The sequence below is a fragment of the Lissotriton helveticus genome, chromosome 8 (genome assembly GCF_964261635.1).
Source record: "Lissotriton helveticus chromosome 8, aLisHel1.1, whole genome shotgun sequence".
Taxonomy (NCBI): Eukaryota; Metazoa; Chordata; class Amphibia; order Caudata; family Salamandridae; genus Lissotriton; species Lissotriton helveticus.
In genome coordinates this window covers 724,186,077-724,211,994 of record NC_136069.1, presented here as the reverse complement: position 1 = coordinate 724,211,994, position 25,918 = coordinate 724,186,077, and the positions used below count along the sequence as shown (strand labels likewise).

The window sequence follows — 25,918 nt, the reverse complement described above, 5'->3', positions numbered from 1 at the left end:
CTTAAGTTCTTCCCCGAACTTAAGATTTTCACCAGTTCACCGGTTCACCCGTTCCCCAGGTTGCCAGTTTACCAGTCTGCCAGGTTGCGCGCGCTCACAACCCTCTCTCAATCACACTACAGGCATTCAACTCCGCAAGACATTACAATACAGATACAACACAAAACACCGCAATCTATCAACGCATGACCCTTGTTATACTCACTCTCGTCCGATTCTGCTGCTTTTCTCTCGCACCGTCAGCACCTTCTTCGGCAGGCCACCTCTCGATCTCTAGGGACCTTGGGGTAAACTTAACCTAGTCTAGATCACCTTCCTCAAGAAGGTAACCATCCTCACTCTGCTACCAACTGTTAACGCGGGATTTCTAGTCTATTGTTATAGATCTAGATTCCAACTCAGGTCGACTAAACCGTTGGTACCTGTCATAGAGTAAAAGGCAATCCACTACTAGGTCGATCAGTGAAGAACTTACCCCACTCTAAAGAACCACTTACTAAGAATAAGGTTTCAAAGTTTATTTCAAAGCCAAAGTTAACTGGAGATACAAACATCTCAAAATAAGGTTCAAAAGATATACGGGTATCAATACAAACATGAATTTTCTAAATGTTCTTAGTCGGCAGAAGAATATCACCAAAACCAATTCAAGAATCACCAAAGTTGCAAGAATAGACACAAGCTGTAGCTTGTGAGTCATTTACAGAAAGGAAAATTTAGATTAGACTGTCCCTACACTAGACTAAGTGACATCCCTACTTAACAAGTTCTTAACCTAAAAAGGTGTCAGCCGTGGTGACTTCCAAAGAAGATCACACACTTCCCTTAGTCTTCGTTATGAATCGAGGTTTCGCAGTTAACCTATCTGCCTACCCATCCGCTCTCTTAGGTTCCTCAGATCATCTGCCTTAACTCCACCCAGGGGTGCTGTCCCTAATACAAAATCACATTTACAATAGAAACGCCCCTTAGAGACGCCCCTCACGTGGTGTTGGTTCTGGTATGTTCCATGCTGATACTCCTCTGTACCCTTCGTTAGAGTTGACCTTGCTTCCCAGGCTCCTCTCCGGCAGGACGGTACCCCCAGGAAATTCCTGAAGACTCCTCCAGGCCTGTGCCTGGCTCTCTTGAACAAAAGTCTATTCATCACTCTCTTGATTAAAACCTCCTCGCACCTGCAAACAGACACTTGTACTGTGGGCCCCAAATTCCGGCCTCCACCGTATCTTCTAAGTCGTAAACCATCGAGCAGGCTCCACAGTTTGTGCCTAACACGACCTTTCTCTAACGAGCACATGCAGATCAAAAGGAAACGATTTTGTCTATTCAGGCCTATTAGAATTACATGAAACGGGCCTATGCACTCTGCAAACCTTTAATTTCTTAGTCTAGACAGTATTCTATCTTATTACACACAATGAATATATAAACTTATATAAAACATATTTCAGTTCTATGATCAATAATACTTTGAACTATAACAACATTAAAATCCATGTTATGTGGAAATGCATCAGCTTCTTGTATTCTCTGTGAACTGCCATGTGGCCTACACATTTCTACGTTTAGCAGAATTACATTTTCCCCTCCAACAGCCACATAACACAGGATTCCAACCTCATTCTAACATTTCTACACAATTCTTCATTAGCTTCTCACACAGATATATGCATTCTAATTTAATTAAACACTCTTATATATTTGCACTCTATAAATTCGACACTCCTACATAATGTTTACTAGACTAATACAACGTGCTTGTAAATATGGTGCACTTCTAGAATTTTCTTTGATTTGCGCTCTCTCAATGGATTCAACCCAAACCTGTGACTGGGGGTGAGTGTCCATAAGATTTCGTCTACACCTAGTATCTTGTGAAAATCTCTCCAGACTATCCACATAGTCATTATCAATAGTGGACATGCGCCTGTAGTTGTGACTTTCTCTACTTATAGAATATACAGCCTAGGTGGTGCTTTCACCCATGAACCCATGCTGGCTGTACAGAACTGTCCCAGTAAATGTACCAACTACGACAAATCATGTGCTAGATAGTATAGGTACACGTCAGGTGATCGAAGCCCCCTCCCCCTAAGTTATCAAATCTGCATCTAATTTTGAGGGTTTAAAACAGGGTTTCCTGCCCGACTACAACATTTTTTTTAGCAGTCATCAAGTCTTGATGAATGGCGGTCTTCGGGACTTTCCATTTTTAGGCTGATTTGTGTGGTGTCCGCAGATTGAAGGAATTAATCAAGTCTGGCAAATGGAATAGATAGATACTGAATAGAAGAGGAGAGATGATGAATAACTGTCGGACCAGCAGTTCAGGGTGTGAGGGGCTGATATAAGAGGTGACAGAAATATCAGGCTTTACCTATTTTTGAGATAGAAGGCAATCCATTTTAGTGTGTTGTTAGTGTGCCGCCATGGTGTAGCCTAAGTAGCAGATCAAAAAAAACGTTGATAGATCCAGTAGCAGTAGAGCAGCAACATTGTTCTTGTTAATAGGTAATTTTAGGTTGCCATATGTAGCAGAGTTTGTGTTACAGTCAGGTCAGAAATAGGATTGTTAATCCAACAAGAGGGTGTGTCTCTCAGTGAAATTGGAGACTTGGGCAAAGACTGCCCTTTCGATCGATGTTTCCATGAATTGCTCATAGTAAATTATGCTATAGTTTGCTGAACCAAATGAGTCAAGACTGCTGTTTTTGAGAAGTGGTCAATTGTTGTACGTCTTTATCTCAGATGGGAAACATATTTACAGTAAGGATGTATTGTATGGCTACATATGTTCTACAGGTTGTTAGAAGGATATCTTTAAAACATTTTGGAGGGGGCAGGGTCTAATGCCGAACACAATGGTCTTCTCCTCTTCTCTTCTTCCTCAGAAAGTGCACTGAAGGAGGCAAGAGATGGTTGATTGACTGTGTCTGCCTTTGTGGAGATCTTATTGCGTTGAAAAGGAGTGTTTATGTTGCGTTTTTTCTTGAGGGGGTCCGCTATTTTTCCAATTTATGAGACGAAATTGATGGAAATTTCATTACAGAAGGTTTGAAAGTATAGGGTCTCCGAGTTGTAGCACGCTAGGTTGGAAAAATCTGCCATGGTCTTGTGTAATCCTTTATGCGTGTGGAGGTGTGTTGTGTTCTCATAAGTCTGACTACTGCTTTGTAGGCTCCAAAAGACCGCACAAAAAACGGAAAAATCAGCAAAAGCCAGTAGTTTTCTCTTTTGAAATTAAAACATAAAACTGAGAATGCAATACCAAATAAATGCATAACTATGTATCTGTGTCTAAACTATTTCTAAATGATTATTAAAGCAAACAAATGCACAATTATCATGTTAAAAAGAATGAAAATGGTTTTACACAAAATCATATTAAAATAAAACATCTTTCCAGATTCTCAAAACACGAACAAATTTTCCTGAGACAGGTGGTAGCTCTGTACCTCAGAAATCCTTTTAAATACCCTTGTCTTGCCACAGGTCCTGCTGACTATAATTAAGTGCTCAGACCCATAAAGTGTAAGGGTCAGTGTTCCCTGCCTCGTATTTCATGAAGGTATTCGCTTTATATTTTAAGATAAGCTGAATCATCTTAAATTGTATAAAAACCTTCCTCCCTAGGGCAGGAAGAAAGTAAGGCATCTCCCATCTGTGTTCTCGCTGAGAAGAGGAGAAAGACTGACCGTGCACAGAAATCGTATGAGCGAGAGGCACACAGTCTATGTTCAAGGGTCGGGTTGACAATTGTTTGCATAATTTAAAGAGAACAAAGCCGGGTTCAGAAAAAAGGGAGTTCGTGGTCCCAGCTCCACAGACGTGGGTGGACTGGAAGGCAAAACCCCGCCCCCTGCCACTACCCACCCTCCCTGACACTAGGGTTAGCATACAGTGTTAATGGGTGGTGTTTTGATGGCTTATGCTCCTCCCCACACAGGCACGGTTGGCGCTGGGAAAGAAAGGACCATATGTCCATTATTCCTCCGCCAACAGGCTGCCTCCAAGAACGTTAGTGGCCCTGGGTTGGTGGAACAGACTATCGGGCGGATATTTTTGTACTAGCCCTGACAGGTGGGCGGAGCCACGAAGAAATGACAATGAGTGGCGCGCGCCCTTGAGTGTATGTAAACAGCACGTCTGAGCTGAATAGTTCAGCGTATGGGCGGAGTCATGTCTTGAACATAGGGGCCCACAAAGGTCAGGCAATGCGTTCACAGCGCAACTCATGGAAATGTGCAAGCAGTGAAGCGTACAATCCATATTTGTTAATATGTGGCAACTGAATCATGCCTTAGAGCATTATATTGCATTTAATATACAGCGTTTTAAAGAGCAGTGGCCTGGTCTGAACATGGCCGCCGCCCCGCCCATATGCGCGCGGCCGCGCTCTGGAAGTCCCGGGGTAAACTGACACCGGTGTTCTGTGTTCGGACGACCTGGCCGGACTGTAGTTGAGCTCGTGCGCTCCTCCCCGGGATCCCCGTACGTCACCCGTCCCCAGGTGCAGTGCAGGCCGGGATGGGTCGCCGCTGACAGCCTGGGCATCCACATTGAGACGCCGAGCCCTCTAATGCTGCTCGCAGGGCTGTTCTAACACCCCCGGGCTGGAGTCCCTTTACCAGCCGTGCCCGCATGTCTCACGCCGCCCCCATGGAGACCAGGAAGTTCACCCGGGCGCTGAGCAAACCGGGCACCGCGGCCGAACTGCGGCAGAGCGTGTCCGAGGTGGTGCGGAGCTCAGTGCTGCTGGTGAGTGCACTCCTGTCAGAAATGCCCATTCGCTTCAGCGCACCGATAGAGTCTCTAACTTCTAGAACGCTTGCTTTGAAATGGACACCCTGCTTGCATTTAGCACGAGCTGCTCTTCCCCCCAAAAAGACAATACTATTGAGCCTGGATTGCCTCCTGCCAGACTACTTACCTTGTCCATTGATTGTCCACTTGTACAGTGTATGAAATGTATCCCCAAAAACTCTTGTTCCCTGTAAGCATGGAATGCCCTTGTCCATCCATATACGATCGAATACTTGCCTAAACTATCATTTCCATATGTCGCTTACTATATATATATACTGTCTCTCTGATCTATGCATGGGCTGCCCTTCTGTAACGTGCTTAGTTTGTACATGGGCTCCCACCCCTTGCACTTGTTCATTAATTGCCATCACCTTCTCTGCACGGACGCCTCCTGAAACCACTTGCGAGGTGCACAGAGTGCACAACACACACTGACTGTGCCTTCTCACATCCACCTGCATTGTGTGTTGACTCCTTTCTTCCCCCCCCCCCCCGTCGTCTTTCACTGTGCATAAACGTACCTCTTCCTCCATTTGCTCTGTGTATTGCCTTCTCTCACCACACTGGCATACTACAGTGCTGAGTGCCCAATGTTATGCACTTTGCAACTTGGCTCTGTGCATTCGTTGTCCTGCTTTAGTGAAGCATGCATGGCATTTTGTTAGTGGTACTGTTATATTCATGTTCAAAGTATTTATTTTGCAAGATACAGAATATTATTGCTGGTATATGATAAATGTGAATTTATTATTTTCATATCATGACCCTATTGTAAGAAATGCTTTTCTCGAGGACAGTGATGGTACATAGCATGGTTACAGCAATACCAGGTTAATACTTTGTGTTGTGAGTTGTTCCTGCCACTTGCTTTGCTAGCAAACATAGATGGATATAGTTACTAACATGAACTGAAATCTGATTAGACTCCTAAAACCAGCATCTGTCCCCAGGGGTCAACTTAATGTCTGTTATCTCTTTCCAAGACTTCAACTTACAAGGTTATTGGTTCTTGCTTATGGCTTATGATGTCTGCACCCTCTAGCAATGGCATCGTATCCTAATGCTCTCAGACTACCTAATTTGTGGTTACTAGTGTTTTGCAACAACTCTGTCAAAATATATTCAGGAAAGAGAAACAGGCAGATATGCTCAGGAATCAACTTGGATACAATGGCTTTGGGCATAGGAAGGGTAAGTCAAAATTGCCTTATGCCCTTCTAGTAATGGGAGATGATTTGTTTTGAATGTTTTCAAATTGGCGGATGGAATGGCTGGCTCTGGTGATTGGAGGAAGTGCTTTTGCAATGGGGGTGGGAAAAAGGAGGAAGAAGGCCGACAATCTCTGTAAACAAGACAAAGCACAAATTCCCACTCAACCTATGTGTCTTCAGTGGCAGCTCAAAGTTCACAACGGACTGACCGGAAACAATTTCAACCCAAATATGTGTGCTACCTTGACATATCATTTTTTGGGATAATTGTTTACATGGATGAATTCATACTGCTATACATTAGTTTACATATCCACAAAATTGTTTTTTTAATTGTTTTAGCCATATGATTTTTCATTTAAATATCAAAACGCATTTTTACCCAAAATATTTTTTCATACATTTTCCATTAAAACTCTATAAATTGTACATATTCGCTAAATAAAGCATATATGACAGTTTTCACCACATATCACAATCCACTCATTCATTCACAGAAGACAAATCCTCTCATATATACCACTTCTTCTTATCCCAGCTACACCTCTCATAAACTGCAAGTTACAACGGGAAAAGATCTCCCACACAGACAGTCAACTCACATTTCAGTGGGTAAGGGTTAATGATCCACCTTCTTTAGGAACACACAATGTAAAACATAGATTGTTTCCCATCAGTCCATTGTGCAGTTTGAACTGCCATTGAAGATAGATATGTCAAATAGGATTTCGTGCTTGGTCTTGTCTTTTGCCTTTCCCCATATCGCAGACCTAAAATTGAAATAGTAGGTGGTACCTTTTTTCTTTTTTGAGAATTTCTGTAGCTCAGGGTGGTTTGGGATAGGTAAGTAGATTCTGAATTGTAGGTTGTAGCATGTGCTAGTGTAACAAACTTGCACATCTTATCCCCATCTGACCAGTGAAAGGTTGAGACCGCTCTTCAGGGCCTTTAACTTTTTATATTATGGGTTGCACATATACCAATCTCTTGGTTTGAGTCAAGTCACATTATTAAAATAAATATGGTCGTTATATTGCAGAGCTTGCCAGGGTGGGGAAGATATGTGGAATCCTCCCTGGGGATGGCCAGCTGTGCAAATCTGTGAGACCAATGAGGAGGGCCATTAGGGTAGACTTCAATACCTGAAGTTGTGTGAGGTGAGCATTCCAGTGAAAGGGTACATTATGTCAGAATAGGAGATACTCAGAGAAACATGGGGGTGTGGTGTTATCAACTACATTGAAGACAGTGAGATATGTTTTAAAAAATCCCATATTTAGTAAACAGTCAGCTGGCTTGTTGGCAGTAGAGACTGGTCAATGTTTATAGCTTACTTTTTGTGTGTGTATAACATGACACATATGTGTTGCATAAGTTCTCCATCTATTTATCCATTTATTGAAGTGTGCTCAACGTTCACCGGAGGGGTGATTGACACATTCGTCATGTTAATGGCCATTTCCAGTTTTTTACATAGTGAATACTAAGGCAGCTGAGCTCGGTAAGGTCTGTAAAAGAAGCTGTTGATTGGCTGGCCCCACCACCTGACAATCACCCTGAATTATGTTTCTAGTATCTTTCATTGGCAACCGAACAAAAGGGATTCACTTCGTGTTTTCGTTTCACGGGCTCCGGTGTTGGAGAGTCACCTGCAGGTGAATTGGAGCTTTTGAGTTTCATACTTAAGGCATTTCCGACTTAAATAAAGAGCCTCTATGCACAGAACTGGCAGTACTGGCTTGTGTAAAATACCCAAATATCTGTTACCAACATAGGATTTTAAAGTAATGTCCTGAAAGGCCAGTTTTTTTCTGCGCTACAAGAGTCCTCAACAGCTTAGCATATGCCAGTGTTTTGATCTACCTATTGACTTGCACCTAAGGAGAGACATACGTTGGTCATGGTCAACTTTGTTTATTTCAGTAACACAGAGGACAAATCCAATACACAGAACTTGCAAAATGTCGAAGCTATGTGTCCTTAACGGGCTTAAAAATGCTTTGCGAACCTTATTTTTGCTCTGCAAATTATGTGAATATAGGGTCTGATAACTCAAAAATTGTTTGTTCGGGCTACCTCTGCACCTGGAAACTGCAAAGACCATCAATGCTGTCCATGTTTTTTGCCTGCATTTCCACAGGCCTTGCTTAGATTTTCTCTTGTTATTTGCTTAACCCAACCAATCGTCTTTGGATTTTTCTTTTTTTTCCATGTGTTGTGTTTTGTTGTGAGCCTTTTTCAAGGGTGTAATCAAATACCTTTGCTTAGGGAAAATATTTTACTTTACTTAGGATTCTCCCCAAACCATGAACTCCAAATATTATATGTTGCTTAACTCGTATGCTTTCCTAGTGCTTACAAGGCCTGGGGGTGTGCTGTTGCTGGGGCAGCAGAAAAGGTAGTAGACTGTTGCCTTATTTGCATTGCCTCAAGGGCTTGAAGTATTGGGGACATGTGTATGTTGTGCTATTTATTTATTTTGTACTCTAGCAATAATAGATTTTGCTCTTTTATATTGGAAAAATAATTGCCAAGTTCTGGTCTTGTCCTAGGGCTCCTACCTTATGATCAGAGTTGCACGTGTGTATGTGGTCGTGGATAATCTTTCCTTTTAGAATAGTAGTTTCCTCCTCTCAATCCCCTCTGGGGGTTACTAGCCGAGAGAAGGATAGAGAGCTAGCTTTCTGTGTGGATTCAAGTGCTGTAAGTAACATATTTCAATGGAGGGTGTGCAGGGATTCCTACCTGGATGTGTGAATGTCTGTAGGTGAGGGTGCTTCTCCTGGTTATTCCTAGAAAGTAGGGTGAACAGACGAATGAGTACTTGACCGGGAACTTAAGGTAGAGCACCAACAATCTATTTTAGACATTGCACAACATCAGTGGCATACTGAGCAATAGCTACAAACAGTCAGCCAGAGAGGGGTATTGGTGAGCAAAGAATAATTCTCTCTAAAGCACATAGGTGGCATGGGTCCTGAGTAAATGGTAGTGAACGTAGGCATGGTGTAGACAGCCTGACCCTACTACAAGTGAACTGGTAGTGCTATTGTGTGGTTTCTCTGTGGATAGCAGAAAGGGGATCCTTTGCCCAACTGCTAGTGGACTAGCAGCAAGAGGTATGGGGGTATGGAATGGAATCTTGAGAGGTTTGGCAACCAAGCAGTTTCTGTGCTGTAAGACCAGTGAACTAGATCTTGATTGGTGACATGAAGCAACATCAGAAGGAATACAATACAAAAAACCCTAACTAGAATGGAGTATTTCTTCCAAAATTCACAGGTTATAGGATGCAGTTCTGGAAAGTCTGAAGGGGTTGGAGACCCCCTAACAGTCTATGTCCCTCAGTAAGTGGCATGGAGTCCCTGCCAGGGTTGATGGTTTGTCTCTTCTTGGATGCCAGATAGGTTTCGATTTGGGCGCCCAGAGCGAAACTCGAAACTGAGCTTAATGAACCATATAGAGTAGTACACTTTTATCTCTCCCTGTCCTCTCTCTGTATGATTGCTGGAGGTAATAGCTGGTTTCGTAAACAGAAGGGGACTTTGCACCAATATGTATCATGCTTATTACAGAACCCATTCAAGGATACTCCCCTACCCTACTGTATATATTTCTTTGGGGAATACCCTTGTTTGTGACACCTTGTATATAGTTTTTTTTTTTTATTCACTCAGTCACTATAAGCACCTTGTCACATGTGTGAGCACCTGAAAAATATAATTGTATTAAAAAACATAAATAAAGTATTCTATATGTATGCTACCTTACAAAACTTTTTCCCAGGATTGATTCTAGTACCATAGTTATACTCTACTTTACGCGGACCTTTTGAGTCCACCCAAAACCATTGTTTTCTTTATAATTATTACAGAACTCTAACCTCGAGAAGAATTTCTGTGTGGAACCAGGCCAATTTATCTGCCAAAAAGGAACAATTTAGTGGCCAGTAGCCCGTGCCCCTTCTTTTTCGTTATGTGAAATTACCAGGTGTAGGCTTATTCCCCCCCCCCCTCCGGCCTAAAATTAAGGAGTGATTATTTTGCTCAAGAGGCCACCTTGGGGGTCACCATCTCCAAGGAGAGTGACTGGAGCTCCCCCAGATCTTAGATGGGGTATCTTCAGCATGCCTGGTGTTGAAGTTGTGCATATCTGGGAATTACCTGAACCCTTGCACCTTCTTGAGTTTCCTGGAGCTGAGTGATACTACGTGTGTTAACGAAGTGATAAGTGATACTGTAATCACAGATGGTGGACCTCCATGTCCCTTGTCGTTCTTGGACAAGAGTGTATGTACCAAATTAACATACCCCATGCTGTAGCTGTGTGCCTGTACCCCTGTTAGTACAGCCTTTCAGCCTATTGGTGGATCTACCTGCGCTTGTTGCTGGCGAGTCGGGGGTTGTTCACCATGAGTAAAGAGCTGCCAACAGTTGCTCACACATATTTGGCTTCACCACAGTGTTCCACCCTGGCCGATGACATCAGGGGTGAGTAGCTTCTAATCAGGGTACAAACCGTCTTGGTGGGCTCAGCTGCCTCCCTGTAGCCATCCCTCCTTGAAAAGCATCTGCAGGGATGCAGCGAAGAGGTCCACCTGGTGCTGCCAAGGGCTTCAAACCTACAGTGGGAAGAGGAAACACAAGAACTGTCAGGGTGGCATTGGCTGTCCCCTCCGGAAGGCCCAGTGAAATCTATAAATGCATCACCTATTTTGCCCAATTTCAAACATACTTTTAATTGGTTTTCAACTTATTAATTTGGAACCCAACTATTACTGAGGCAGGTGAGTGTGAGTCTTTGTAGCACTATGCAAAAGCTGAATTCTAGAGTTTAATTTGACAAAATACGCATTATTCAATAGTGCACACTCAGCTCTCTTCCTCCTCAGTACTTCTCGCATAAACCCAACTCCTCCATAGCTTTCTTTGTACAGCGAAGGCTCTTATTTTCCCTTTTGATTTCTCATGTTGATCGATTATCTCCTCCTCTCATCTCGCATTTGTCCTCTGTCAAAAGTATTCTTGTGTGTTTTGCTGATCGCCCTATGTGGGAAGGGTATGCCCAGACGTGGGTCCCGTGCTCCCTACGTCACTGGAGTTAAGCTATCCTGGCTGATGACGGCTGATAGCAAGAAACCGGTCCTAGGATGCTTGATTCCGGTCCAGGGAAGACATGGCTTGGCAGTTCAGGCTGGACTGTTCCCATGAGGCACAGGGTCAAGACTGATTTGCTTATTGACCATGTCTGAACTGAGGTGGCGTGGTGAGCAAAATAACGATGGATTAAACCCAGATCTGTGACTGGGGGTGAATGTTTTGCCAATGTGCAACATTCCGTCCATCATCTTGTGGGTTTAAAAGTATTCTAATACCTCTAGTGTGCCTATTTTATTGCCAAACATTGCTGTCACCGGACTCACAGTTGATCCTTTTGTTGGTTAGGCGTGTGCCACCCCTTTCGGTAGTATGTTTGACCCACACCTCATGATTAAATCCTATTCTTTCGCCTATGGCTCTTACCTGTGGCTTCTTTAGTGCGCACTTCCTTCTGTCTACCTGCTTGAATTTCTCTCCCCTCATATTAAATCCCACGTAACATTGGTTTGAAATAAAATTTAGGGTGGCTATTAGTGGTTTTAATGCAGTAATTGGTGAATTGATTGTCAGCCAGTCGCTTCTCTACCACCTTTAACCCATTGGCCGCGGTGGTAATTCCGCCGCGGCGCTGGGTGGGAGGGGGGGCCACGCGGCGCTGCCATGCTCGTGACAGAACCACACCGTCACGAGCCACGGGCTCGCTGTGCTTGTGACGGAGTGGTTCCGTCATGGCCCCGCCCGCTCAATAGAATGCGCAGGCACGGAATCGCAGCAGCGTGGGCGGTACGGCGTGCCGTGACGGAACCACTCCGACAGCGTGTCCGTGGCTGGTGACGGAGTCGTTCCGTCACCAGCACACAAGGGGTTAAGTTACAACTCACAACTTTGCTCTGCATCGGTTCGTGCTAGTTCTTTTTTTATTTTTCTCAAGATCAGACTGTGACAAAAAATATAGGCCCAGACACCAAATTAAAGTTGACCCCAATTGGCGAACCAGATAGTTAAAGTGGCCCACATTTCTAAATCAGGCCAGTTTTAAACTTTGCGTGCATTTGTGTTTGCTGAAGGCAATACTTGTAATATTTGTTGCTGAATTAATCGAAGAAACCGGCCTACCTGGCCATAAAACGGGCCCACCAACTGCTAAACAGCCAGCCCACACACTGATTTGTCAGACTAGCCCATCGGGCACTCTCTGACTGCCTTATAGACCAGTACGACCCTGTTTCTTCTCAGCTAAACAATACTTCTCGGAATATGTGTTTCTTTGCTTTGCAAAATGTGTTGACAGACCACTCCTCTGGTTAGTGTTGGCAAAGGAACACTGATAACTTAAAGTAAACCACTCAATGGTGCGTTGTGATCTTTCTGGGCTCGATATTACCAACATTTTATATTCACTGAAAAAAACAAAGGTGAAAGTGATGTCATATATAGATAGGAAAAAATGATTAGAGCTTACATTTAAAAAAAATTAGAAATTCAATGGAAAAAAACCAAAGGTTAAAGTGGCATAGTTGGGTGCAGAAATACATTTTTTTAAACTACCATTTAAAAACGAAAAAAACTCATATTCACCACTTGTAGTTTACTGAGCTAACTATAACTTGCACCAGTATGCCCTGCTTACAACTTCACATATTTCGTCTCTCATGACATTTGAAATATCATCATAGATGATAGCTCTGCCCTCTTTTCTTGGTTCTGCCTTGACTGCTCACCCCCCAACCTTCCAGGAAGGAGTTCAGGTGGATGAACGTTTTTTTTGGAAAACATTTGTAAATATTCATCAAATTGTGCCGAAGTTATTAGTAATACAGAAAATGCTCTTCCTATGTATAAAATATAGACGTGTGTGTGTGTGTGTGTGTGTGTATATAATAGTTTTACTTAGAGAGGCTTTCAGCCAGTCCTCTTCATCCGTTGGTCTGTTTTGATGTCAATCACACTTTTCTTCCACCCACCGCAGCATACAACAGGGAGCCCACTTTGGCAATTGGCTAACTTCACTGTGAGTGACTTAATTCCTTCCTTTCACAAGGAGCACATCCACACGCAACGTAGTTCCCATAAATGCCAGGGATTACTATGGCAATGTTTGCATTTTAAGACCAAAAACATATTTTTGCCTTCAGCCATTGTTTATTTTTTTATATAGAATAGGGCCTGTAGCTTCCACAATAATAACGTTTTGCCAACACCAAGATAAAAATAAAACAATGACAAGTCAAAAGTGTGGCGGACAATGCCAGACCTATTTGCTTTGCCTGCGCTTGTTTTAGGTTTGGTTTCATAAATGCCACTTTAGCTATTCCTGAATGCCACGTTTTTTGCCGATATAATAAGAGCAATGGATTCTTGGATTCCAGACTTGGCAATAAGCTGCACGAGAGAGGGTGCTAGTGCCAAGCTTCAGGAATGGAGCTTATCTGGTGTGCATCATAATTTAGCATTTCCAGTTTTCAATGGTGTCACTTCTAGAAAGCAAACTCGTTCATCCAAGAAAGCATTGAAGCTGACCACATGTTACACACCCCGTGGGTGTGAGCTTCAGTGTTGGTGCTCCCACTGCCTATTTGAACTTTCAGCATCTCTAATTGCATATTAGACTGATTTATTGCAAGGGACATTGACGTCTCTGCTGAAATATAAGTATAAAAGACAAGACTGTTGCATAATGAATGCGTTTTTTAATGATTTTAAGTAATTACACAATAAACTTGTCATTTGTCATTGCACAGTGAATGATTAACATGTATATTAGTTCAATGTGATTGGTGAATATCCATCTTCCACATGATGTGATATGATATGATGGGATTTATTAAGCGCACGTTCACCTACGGTTTCTTGGCGCTGGAGTGGAAGGGCTGTGCGGCACTTCATGGGGCGGACTAGTTGTGAGCAAACGAGAAAAGCCAGGTTTTTAATGATTTTCTAAAATGAACATAGGAGGGGAAGAATGCGAAGTGCAGGGGGAAGGGAGTTCCAGAAGAGAGGGGCCTGGGTGGAGAATCTCCTGCCTCCATGTTTCTTATGCCTGAAAGAGCAAGGGGTAAGGAGATTGGAGTTTGAGGAGCGGAGGACACATCGGGAACATATCGGTGTAAAAGGGAGGAAATGAAAGCGGGTCCCTGAGAGGAAAGGGCTTTGTGAATCAGGCAGCCAAGTTTAAAAACGCCGCGCTGGGTAACAGGGAGCCAATGAAGGCTCTTAAGGAGAGGCTTACTGTGGCTAGATCTTGGCAGGCCATAGATCAACCTGGCTGCCTGATTCTGGATGAGTTGGAGGCTTTGTGATTGATATGCTGGTATGCCCACATATAGAGAGTTCGCATAGTCGATGCGAGACATGACTAATCCCAGGGTGACCTGCACCAGAGCTTCTCGGGAGAGGAGTCTGCTGATTTTGCGTATGCGGCGCAGATAGTAAAAGCAGGTAGAAACAACTGAGTTAACTTACGCCCTCATGGAGAGGTCCTTGCAGATGTAAACGACTTGAAAAAGCCAAAAACTCTGGCGTTTTTTAAATAACGTGTATGTGATATTTCATGTGGATGAATGCTGGAATAAGAAAAGAGGTCAAGCTTTGGATGGATGGATGGATTAGCGAATTTCTGGATGAAGGATTTGTTAGATGGATGGCCACAGAGCAGCTGTGCCCAAGGGAGGGGTACTCTACTTCCAGGGAGTTCGTGTATAGCTTGTTTATAACCTAGTCACATGCAAATACTTTTTCAAATATAAACAGTGAGTGAGAAAAGTTTATCTTGGATACTGGTACTGCAATGTTGTGCCATACCATGTTAAAACACATATGCTGTTCAAAAAGTGGTCACAAAACACTCAGGGGTAATTTTAATTAGAAGTATACCTGCACGAGTGCCATATTAATTTGGTGATACTCTGTTAGTAAAAAAAAGGTTGGTGCTAAATGTCTTTAAAAGTAACAATATGAAATTGCATGATTTAATTTTTAGTGGACAAATTACTTGTCTTTTGCCGACGCAGGACCTCGCTCACGCACTTTCAACAAATACATAATGCTTGTAAACCCGGCTTCTATATTTTGTGAAAAAATAATGTCATCTTGGGCAAAACATTTGCATATATGGAAATTATGTTCATAAAATAGTAAATTTTTATGAATGTAAAGAAAATTGACAAATTGTGAATTTCATACAAGCATGGCTTCACTGTAATGAAGGCTCCTCATCTGACAAATACAGTTCGAGCTTTTTAAAATAATAATGGAGCTCCCTTCGCCCCTAAATTTGCACAGCAGTGGCTTTCCTCCGGGAGGTCCCTAACTGCCAGGGACACTTTGCTCTTGAGTGGGGTCTCTGTACCTAGAAGGGAGCGCGTCTACCCAGAAAATTGAGTGTTTTGGTCAAATCCATCCAGATAAGGGTATGTCTTCCAGTGGGCGTAAGTTGTAAGGAGTAGGGACTCTGCTTTTAGAAATGGGCCCTTTCACCTTAGTGGGGGCTTTTCTGCACTCCAAAAGGGGTGGTCTGTTGCATCCAGAAGGAGTAGGTGTTCCTTGCACTCACTCAACCAGAACAGAGGGAGTAACGATACCAGTAAAGCTGATACGCAGCAGTCATCTGCACCCAGAAAAGAGTTGTGATATCTTATGCTCATAATCAAATCCTCATAGTATCTTCCAAATCATAGTCTTACTTCTGTTTCTGTGTCTTCTCCTCCTTTCCTAGTCCTACCACTGGAAGCAAGCAGCATAGATAAGCATTATAAATGGAAAATTGATTGCTGCATAGTTGTGTATACTGTTCTAAGCATTGCCAAGCAACATGGACAATGGTATTTACACATTTGGAGTGCCTAGAACCTTTAGATCTTTTTCAGACTATATGAGCACATGTGCAAATGGACAGTAACTGCTTCTGTTTCGGCTAAGGCTTCGCTATTTCTGCTGATTACTAAAAAGGCGTAATTAACGCACTTCTGAACCTCTGGGTCATTTATTTGATAAATGTTTATCTGGAAGCTCTCTAGACACCCTCAAAGGATGTGCAGGCTCCCTCTTTGCTCTCTGGCCCTGTATGTAAACATGGGCCATCTAAACCTATTTGGCAAGGCCACTGGAATTATGCGTTTTTTGTGGCCACAGTGTTTTCGGCCTAGTCGTGGATGTATCCGATAATCCATACTCTGCTGCATAAACTGCAAATGTTAACAAAGAAAAATGTTGTTTCTAGCTCAAGTGGATTAAAAGTTAGCAAAAATGTGGCAACGCATATTGCTGCACAGTGGAAGGCTTGTAGCAAAGGTTGACTGACCTTCTTTCAGTTGCTTATTGTCGTATTTGCGTGCCAGACTAGTTCTAATGAGGTGAAACTTTTGCCCACCTAGTGAGGACTTGTCAAATTGCCAAAATAATGAGGTGATACTATCACGAAATGTGCCGCCTTATGTTGCACAATTTGTCTTTTCTTGCCACATAATTGTGTACACTCTGCCACATAATTCGAGTGGCCCTGTTATTTGGCTACCTCCCCACAGGCGCAGGCAGTGCTTACTTGCCACGTGGTGGGGATCCGATGACCATGCGTCTTGGATGGCACTGCTTGAAGTATAACCAAAAATCAAAACAGGACTAGCTAAGTTACAGAAGAAAGGGACTCAATGGAGTACGTGTGTCGGCAAACCAGTAGGTTTTTTCAAAAAGCCCTCACCCACCAACCTAGTTGGTGGCATGCTTCATCATCGGGCCCACCACAGTGACACCTAATGTGTCCCGGTTGTGCTTCAACGCCAGATTACTGCGGAGCTGGTATACTTGCTGAGTGTGCAGTGTAGTGAGTGTGAAGGTGAAAATTAAAAAACCATACAGAAGGTCCCAGTACCCGAGGGTAAAACAATATTTTAATTTACTGGGCCCCTGTTGGTATATTAAAAGGCAGACGGACGTGTTGGAGTATGGATTATGACCTCCAGCGTCCTGTGTGGTCTACATGTTTCAGCCTGGCCTTTTTAATTTGAAACAGGCTTTCCTCAGGACCAAGTGAGTATGTGTAAAGTGTAAATTAAATAAATAAACTAAATTATAGTGATTGTGTTATTTTTTACTACGTGTAGCACTCCCTAAGGTGCTGTATGGGTGAGAGGGGGATTCCCTCTCGCTTTGACAGTCTTTTTTCTGTACAAAGCCTCCTTGGGTCACCTGGCAGAGAAAAAGACCGAAATTGCCGGTCTGGTTCCTCCTTGGACCTGTGGTTTGCCGACACACGTACTCCATTGAGTCCCTTTCTTCTGTAACTTAGCTAGTCCTGTTTTGATTTTTGACATATAATAGCGGGGATTCGGACTAGCTTACCTAGTCCTCACTCTCTCCTTTGATTCAACAATGAAGTATAACCAACACATCCCGGCGAGGGCTAGCCATGACTGCTTCAGACCGTGGAAGATGACTTTCATTTTGCAAAATTGCCAGTGTATTGACCGACCACAAGCCTGCTAGTCTGCTTCTGTTTTGGCAACCGTGCTAACTAGCACCTTACTATTTTGGAAACTTATTTTGGGGGGCTCTGTCGTCAGCATCATACACGCGTTAATTAGCTCTTGAATGAAGTTGCTTTGTAAGAGTCCGATGTAGTGACCCTTGAGACAGATCGTTGTCTTCAGTGGTATTACTTCAGTTGGATTAGCGGTTGTGAACTCCGACTTGAACTCCCGAGTTGCACTCGAGTGCTAAAAGAAAACTCCGGACCAGAGCGCGGCTTTGATGACATGGAGTCTTATTGATAAGACGTCCAAACAAACCGACGTCTAAGAATAACTGTAATTGTGCATTCATTGCTACGAACAGCAAAAGTGATCACCTGAATATTCGTTGAAGTGAATAAAATACTAGTAGAGGTAACAGGCTTCCAAGGTGCTTTGACTTCGGCTAAATGAAATGACGGTTCTGAGAGTTCGCGAGAGTCGATCGTTCACGAGTGCCGGTGTCTGTCGTCCCTGGGGGGCGGCCTCCCGTCCTCACGCTCGAAGGAACGAGGTCCATGGCATAAAACAGGGCCCACCGGGACTTCAGGGCACGAGATTCCAGAGGCCCCTTGGGCGCGCCATCTGATTCTCTCGGAGTAGAGTAGTGCAGGCTGCTGCTGCAAGCACGCTTTTAATTGAGGCCTTGTTTATTTAGCCCCTGCTCCTTGGAGAGCAGGCCACTCACCCTGCGTGATCATTGTCTCGCACGCTCAGTCACTTCAGTCATTAATCAGATTGCAGGCTTTGCGTTGCTCGGCCTGCTCGGGAGGTTTATTGTAAAGAGCTTTCAGAGCTATATAAATGCCTGAGCGGTGAGTGCAGCCAGTTTGTTACCGGCTCGAAGGCCACACTCCAATCAGCAGAGCTTCAGAGTGATGGACAGCTATGCTACATTTTATGCCTAGTGAATTTTTTCCTTGCTTTCCTGATCATCGGTGTTATTACTAAATATGCTGCTTCTGTTTTGTTTTTTTACTTCATTTTAGATGCTTAATGTAGTGGTAAAATCGTCAATTCGAGCCTTCTGTGACGTGAAAGTAACACTCCACTACCATAATGAACAACTGAAGTTGCCCTGCTCCAGTCCTTTCGCTGCCTTATTACTTTCCTCCGCCATTCGAGCGTGATCTGTATTGAAAACTATTTCCAGAATGACACTAGTGACTGGGACATCATGTGCATATTTGCTTATCTCACAGTTCTACCTACTTGACGTTTTCGTCTACAACAAACTGAATTTATTTATTCTTTCAAAAGGTTTTGAAGGTTATAAATGAGGGACCCCCAACCCAACACCGACAGGTATTCTCTTCATTCTTGTACAGGTAGATTGGGTTTCTTTGGAGATTTAATGAGGCGTTCTGTTTCTGCAGGTTGAAGTTTAGGGTGCGGAGTTGACATCCATGCTTGTATTCTTGCCAAGGTGTTGTAGAGAAGGGTAATGTTGTCAGTGATGGGACTTTCAGGTAGATCTGGGTATCGTCCGCATACAGATGAAAGAGGGTCCCAGACTTCCTAAAGATCTCAGTGCTGCAAGATCTAGAATTGGCAAAAGATTCGCTCCTTCTGGAACCTCTTGTTGCAGGACTCCAAAATTGTTTACACACCCCCAAGAAGCTTAGCCTTAAACAAAATTGTCAGGCCATATTCGTGACGGTAAACATAGTTTACCACGAATCCTTTTCCCTGCAGGGAATTACAACGTGGTCGTTGGATTTAAAATCCAACAGCTTCCCTACTGTTGCACGTACTGGAGGTGGAATAGTAAATTATACTATTCCAACATCCAGGGCCCCCCCTAGAGCAAGTCGTTGTTATGATTTGCGGGGTAATGGTATGTGTTGTTACAACGCGGTCATTGTAACGACCGCGTTGTAATTGCATGCGGGGGAAAAAAGCTTGCGAAATAAAGTGGCATATTCATTCATAACTCATCTGATCTCCATTATCAGGAGTGTTTAGGTCAAATAGTATGCTGAGCCTTCAAGACAACCACCCCAGAGCTAACCCTAAATAAAGATCCCCCAGAACCCTTTGGGTGCCGGGGGGGATCACAGCTAGTCAAGCCTAGGATCCAGTTTTCATTGGCTTTAAACTGCTCCCCACTCCTGTCAGGATTCAAAACCTGATTTCCAAATAGCCGAGAAATGGTGTTGACCCCCCACCTCCCCGTCAGCTCCCACCTAAGGTCTGGAATTCCCAGGTTGGAAGGCTTTTTTCAGCCTTCAAAAAGCCTCTTTTCTTTCCCTTGTAATTTCTTTCTACCAAGGATTTGCATCCACAGCTCCACTACCAAAAACAGTTTACTTCCACATTAGGTTCTCTAATCAAACACCTCTGTGTTATCTCTGTTTCCACAAAAATCATCCTCACCCCTCCTTCCCCCTTTCAAATGTCTTTGATCTTCTGTTCAAGGATGCCTGTTTTCCCTTGCCAGTAGTTTGCTGTTCTGGCCCCATTAGATCTGTTCCCACCTTTCAGTCGATTTTGCACCTATCCAGTATGTTCTCTCCCATAGGACTCCTAGCACCACCGTAAGGTCCCTGTTCTCCTCACCCAGGGTATTTTCTTTACCTCCTTAGATTCTCCATTTTTCTCCTCCTATCTGTGGGGGATCTACTTGACCAGATCACTACCATGTGCACCCCTACAAAGGAAAAAAAGGCCTTTGGTGGCTATTGTATAATTCAAAATGTTTCTTCCTTCACAACCACCTACCTTGCTGCACACCTCTTCACGTTCACATCAGCCACACACTTCCAACACTTCATTTCCCCATCATGAAATGCAGATCCCCAGATCACCCATTCCCAACCGCTTTACTCAAAGGAATACTCTCCTTACTAACATCCACGGTGAAGCTACTGCGATTCATGATCAATACCTCGCTGATTGCTACAAGTCCAATAAAAAAGATCACACGATAGACCTAAATGTCTACTACTTTCATCTCATACATACATTCCCAATCTAGCCAAACTACTGTAAACCTTCAAAGAAGTCTGCTTAAAGGAACGAACAATATTTTGATCAAGTCGTAGAAATATATATTAATAATGAATGAAGATGCATTTACAATTGGAACATTCCTGAGCTTATTTTTGGTAGAAGATTGGTGATAATTTGTTAATAAGAGATTGGCTCAGTGGAGCCCACTTAGCAGTCTGCTGAGGAACTACTAAACATATTCTTGTGGGGAGTAGCAAGCAAGATTCTAGGAAGAGGCCCGTCTCCAGCAAATGAGTACTGACCCTTCTAATAATGGATCAGTCCACCCAGGACATCAAGGCTAGGCTCACGCTAGAAGGGAACACAAGCACCCGCAGACCTGTTTGGTCCTTGTAAGGCAGGTGGAACAAGGTAGAAACCTCAGAGTTCCCTCAGTCGCCTCGGTGATTACCGGGCAGATTTAGGGGAAAACGCACTACAGGAGAGAAAAGGTCGAACAAGGAAAGGAGTGCACAGCCTTGCCTGCATGCGAGGACTTTACATTTTTGAAGTGCACTGGGCATAGGTTTTAATTAAGTTGTTCACTCTCGAGTTCTTGAAGAACTACTTTTGGGGATGTGCGTTCTGTGGTCGATGAGGGTGAGCTCTATCTTCAAAGCTGCCTCTGCAGTCTGGCCTGCTCTGAAGTGTATTCCGAAGCTTCGTGGACATTCACCGAGCAGTACTTTGGGTGAATTCTTTTCAACAGTAATTTGCATAAATCGTTTCTGTGAACCATATGGGCACAAATATAAGCACTGATACTCCACTGTCACGACTCAGGTTACCTAGCATGAGTCTATGTTAGCTGCTGTTTTTGTTTTCTTTTTAGCCCCGCCTTTTCTTTCTCTTCCTTTCTCCTTCTCTCATGTCTCTTTTCTTCTATCCCTCTCTCTTTCTTTTCCTTTCTTTCCTTTTTCAAGTCCTCTCCTACTGCAACCATCCTTTATGATTAAGGTCTTCATGTGACTGTGTACAACGCTCATTGTTTTACCGATACAGAATCTTCTGTTTATATGGTGTTGACATACTTTTCTCCCAGGCTGTGTCACTCAGGTTGCATTTTCTCATGATTGTAACTCAGTGTATTTCCTTGCCTTCTTTCTCTGTTTTTGTAAAACCCTGCATTTCTTAATAAAAAAGATTTGAATTAAAAAAAAAAAAAAAAAAAGAAGTTGCCCTTTAAGGCTAGGACGCAGGAACTACAATATGGAAAACTGAATTAATTGTGTGGCTGGAAAGTTTGATTATTGGTGATGTAATAAAATGAATGAAGCAAAGGGGGTTGATGATTGGCTCAGAGTTTCTGCAGTCATGCCCAGTGGTGGCAAAGACACGCGTGGATCCATGGTTTCAGCCTTTCTTAGACGTAGACCTGTCTAACAACAGTTCCGGATCCGACGTGCTGCATTGCACTGTAGCTGCCTTTCTAAATGACGTCTACTCCACACGAGGCTTCGAGGCACGTCTGCAGGGAGCAGCAGTACACACCTCGGGTGTGTTAGGGTGGTACAAACCCTGCAGTTTCATATCGATGCATGCGGAAAATGCATGCAAGGAATGTGCCCCGCCACCGTCGAAGCAGCGCTGCAGGCACGAGCTCCCAATTAATATTCAGAAAAGCCAACAGTAATTAGCGACTCCGCCTAACAGTAGACTGTCATCGAACACTCTCAACACATATAAAAATAGATGCAAAGCGCTTATACCATGGAAGACGGGCGCGAGGCTTTGATCCGACAGTGCAGGATGCTGGCTGTTTGCTCAGCTGGTGGGTGGTTAGTGTTTGGCAATTTGTGGCCTTGTTTACTCGTGCCCCTGCAGTATTTTACGGTTTTAACGAGCGGATCGGTAATTGAGGTGTGCAACAGGGGCTCGCATGCAGCATCATAAAGGGGCGGCGGGAATTACTTCAAACTTAATTATTTGTGGGATTTTAATGAGGCGGCAACCAGTGTAGCGGCATTAAAATAGCAGTTTTCTACAAATGTGTAAAAGCTGACTAGAACGTAATTACATTCTCTATCTTGCTTTGATCGACTTCCCCTTTTCTCAGGTTTTCTGTGTATATTTCACAAGAATTTACTGCACACTAATGATTATCGAGCAGCATTTGTAGAGTTCATTAACATTTTTATGTCCAATGACTTTTGACCGGAATATGGAGGGAAAGCAATCTGTGAAGACGGTAGAACATCAGACCATGTGGGATCTCATGAAACTGTTGATTGAAGCCGCTTTAAACAAACTTGGAATAAGTCTTTGCCTTATCGGTATGTTTGCAAGGGTGAGTAAGTATATGGTTGTAGCTCATGTTGAGGGAGCATAGGAGGTGTGCTTTTGATAAACTTTAATGGGGTGTCAGAGTAGTGTCCCAAGATGCAGAAGAGATGTATCTGTAGGGTATGTGAGGACAAGTGGTGTATAATTGTCCGTAAAGGCTGGAATGGGATTGGATAAAATCCAGCTGATGAGTGACATCGCCTTCTAGAAATGAGCATGCTGCGGTGGGTGATATTAATGTGATATGGTGTAGGTGGTCCATGGGCTATCTATGAGGACAGCAGATATCTGGCCTTTGGAAGGACACTATTGAAGGGTTCCTCATGACGGCAGGAGGGTCCGGGACATCTGCTGTCTGCCTTCCTCAGGCTGAAACAGCCACAGCGTTCAGGTGACGTGTGGAGCATGTTGTAATGGTTGGGGAGCTCTGGAACAGAGCATTGTGCTCCCTTCTCTTGCAAGACTTTTGAGGGGCAAAGAGCTATGACTCCATGGGCCTGGGCAAGCCGTTGAGGACTGGAGTACAAACCAGGATGTGACTTCAGTCATTTGCCAACAATGTCTTCAGCCCTCTGTCTGCGAACACCATATGGACAGACATAGTAGTGAGAGACGCTCACATCTCTGAACGTAAGCTCTTGCCCTGAATTCAGCCAATCACCTGAGGGAACATCTAAAAGGCCACCTATTTCAAAACTAAAAAAGAACACCCCGAATTGATCTTTGATAATTTAATTAAAGGATTATTTTGAGCTGTGAAAGTAGCCTATTGGCTTTCTCGTGTTCCACTGTTTTACAGCTATTTCTCATATTGCTTTTGCCTAGTCTGAAAAGGGTGTGAACATTTTGGCCTTTTCTTCATGAGAGTCTAAAATTAAGAATATCTGGGGTTCAAAGAGTTGCTCCAGTTCCTTACCCTCTCTCTCTTGTTTACCAATATCTGGACCCTCCATATTCCATTTCAACATTGCATGTCCTATATTCCAGCTGTAAAAACTTCCATCAATGTCATTTGGGAGTTTTCGTAACAAAAAAAGGCACCATATGAGAGTGGGTGTACTATTAAGTGCCCAGACCTCCCAGGCATCTTGGTGTACACGACTCGAGGGGGCTTGAAGCACTGAAACATACTTAATGTGTACTTTTTCATGCTGATTGGTTTTTACATTGAAAAACCAATCGTTTCTTTTTTCCAACTATTGTTAAATTACTAGAGTGTCATAGGAAGAACTTTGTGTTCCTTTCAATATTTAGCAGCTACAAGTAACATATTTGCACTTGGCGGTGATGCGGCCTGTTAGTTTGTTGCATTTGCTCTCTGTCGCACAAGTTTTTGATTGTAGACCGACTTCATAGCTGTGAGTGCTCGATATTTGTTACTGTCTTTGGGTTGTGGAGAGTTTGATTTACAACTGTTGGCTCTTTTGGTTGTTTGCGTCCTTTCCTAGACTAGTGATTGATTCCAAGAGACCTGCCTGTCCCTTAATGTCAAACCCTCCCTGGTCCTTAAGCAGCCGCTTCTGCCACCAATCCATGTATATATGTAGGGGTTTTAGAGAGCAAAACCTAGCTACCAATCAATTACTTACGGTACAACGGGAGGGGGTAACAAAATAGATTACCATAAAAAGAGGGGTACAACTAAGATGGAGAAGTTTTGCAAGAGCTGTACCACTTATATCTTTCCACAGCCACGTCTGGTGATAATCTTAAGCAACAGGATGAACAAGAAGGTCTCAACGAAATGAAAAATGAAGTTACAGTACGTTGCCGAAAGTTTGATGATTCAGTTATGTACTGATTACTGCTAAAGGCAGATAATAACAATTGGGGTGTTGATTTTCTGATCTAGAGTGGCTCGCTGAGGGGCACGGCGTGTGTTTGGTTATGGGTGGGATAGCTTTGACCCAAGTAATACCTTATTTCCAGACAGTTTACCCAAGCCCTGTTAGTCTGCAGGAAGTCAGTGTAAAGTACAATGTCCTTGTTTTTCCCTGTGGTCATAGATGGTACTGTGTCAGCGAACCAATATGCTGCATCTGAATACAGTTGAACCATGTGAAAATGGTCAAGTGGAATTTCCACCGAGATTGGAGAACCATGAGAAAGATAGTCCAGATGTACAGACCTGCATTGAAAGCAAAGTGTAACTGTAGTTTCCATCAGGAAATGCAAAGTGGTGGGTTTAGAATATCTCTTAAGATTGGCTGGTCTTCTTAAAATGTCCTTTGGATTTGGTTGCACCCTGAGGTTTGGCGCTGGTCTTGAGTTTTGTCACTTGGATAGTCTAATGGCACTTTACAAATCTGCTGTCTGTTTTGTCATTAGATTGTGGTCTGACAAGCTGGCTGGATCATAAGCACATGTTAAAAGCAGGGTAAGTGTCAGTCAGTCAGTCAAAATACTTTATTTCGATAAATCAATATCATAAAAAGACAATAGCACTATACAAATATTCACAGCAAAAAAATGCTTAATTAATTAATGAATACAGAATAAAATCATGATTCATTTACGCAATCTATATATTTACAAACGAGATATAAAAATATTTTCTGTTAAAAATACATGTTAAAATAGATTAAAATACATTAAAAGGAGGTCAGTTAAATCAGTCATCATAATCACATACAATTTACAATAACACAAAAAAATTCATAAAGTGGGCATTTCTTCTGTTATAGACAATATATATTTACATTCATTACAGAACCATGGTGGAAGAGTTATTAATCATATTCCTCTTTTTTTATCCTAACAGCCCCCACTAGAAAATTAGCAACGTGGAACATAATCCTTGGGGTCTGTAATAGCTGTAAAAACAGGAGAGCTGGCTTAACCTGAATAAACCCTGCCTCTTTTAAGATAGGGATCAGGTATTTCGTTCTTGCTGCCGTGTAGTGACCACAGAACATCAAGAAGTGCAATGTGTTCTGGGTCGAGAAGTTATCACAAGTGCACGGCGCCGCATTATCTGGAGTACTCCAAGTTGGAAAATGACCAAGGCTCAAATGGATCAAATTAA

The 25,918-nt window shown here is 43.1% G+C and overlaps 1 protein-coding gene across 2 annotated transcripts in view; it reads left to right on the top strand.

The window, feature by feature from the left end:
- Positions 1–4,437: 4,437 nt before the first annotated feature.
- The window catches only part of DOCK9 (dedicator of cytokinesis 9), a 1,161,971-nt gene continuing 1,140,490 nt past the window's right edge, over positions 4,438–25,918 (top strand). For both annotated transcript variants that reach the window (XM_078657525.1, XM_078657521.1), the window contains exon 1: positions 4,438–4,758. In XM_078657525.1, the coding sequence (XP_078513651.1) occupies positions 4,642–4,758 (117 nt within the window). In that variant the 5' untranslated portion in view covers positions 4,438–4,641. The remainder of the gene's footprint in view (positions 4,759–25,918) is intronic.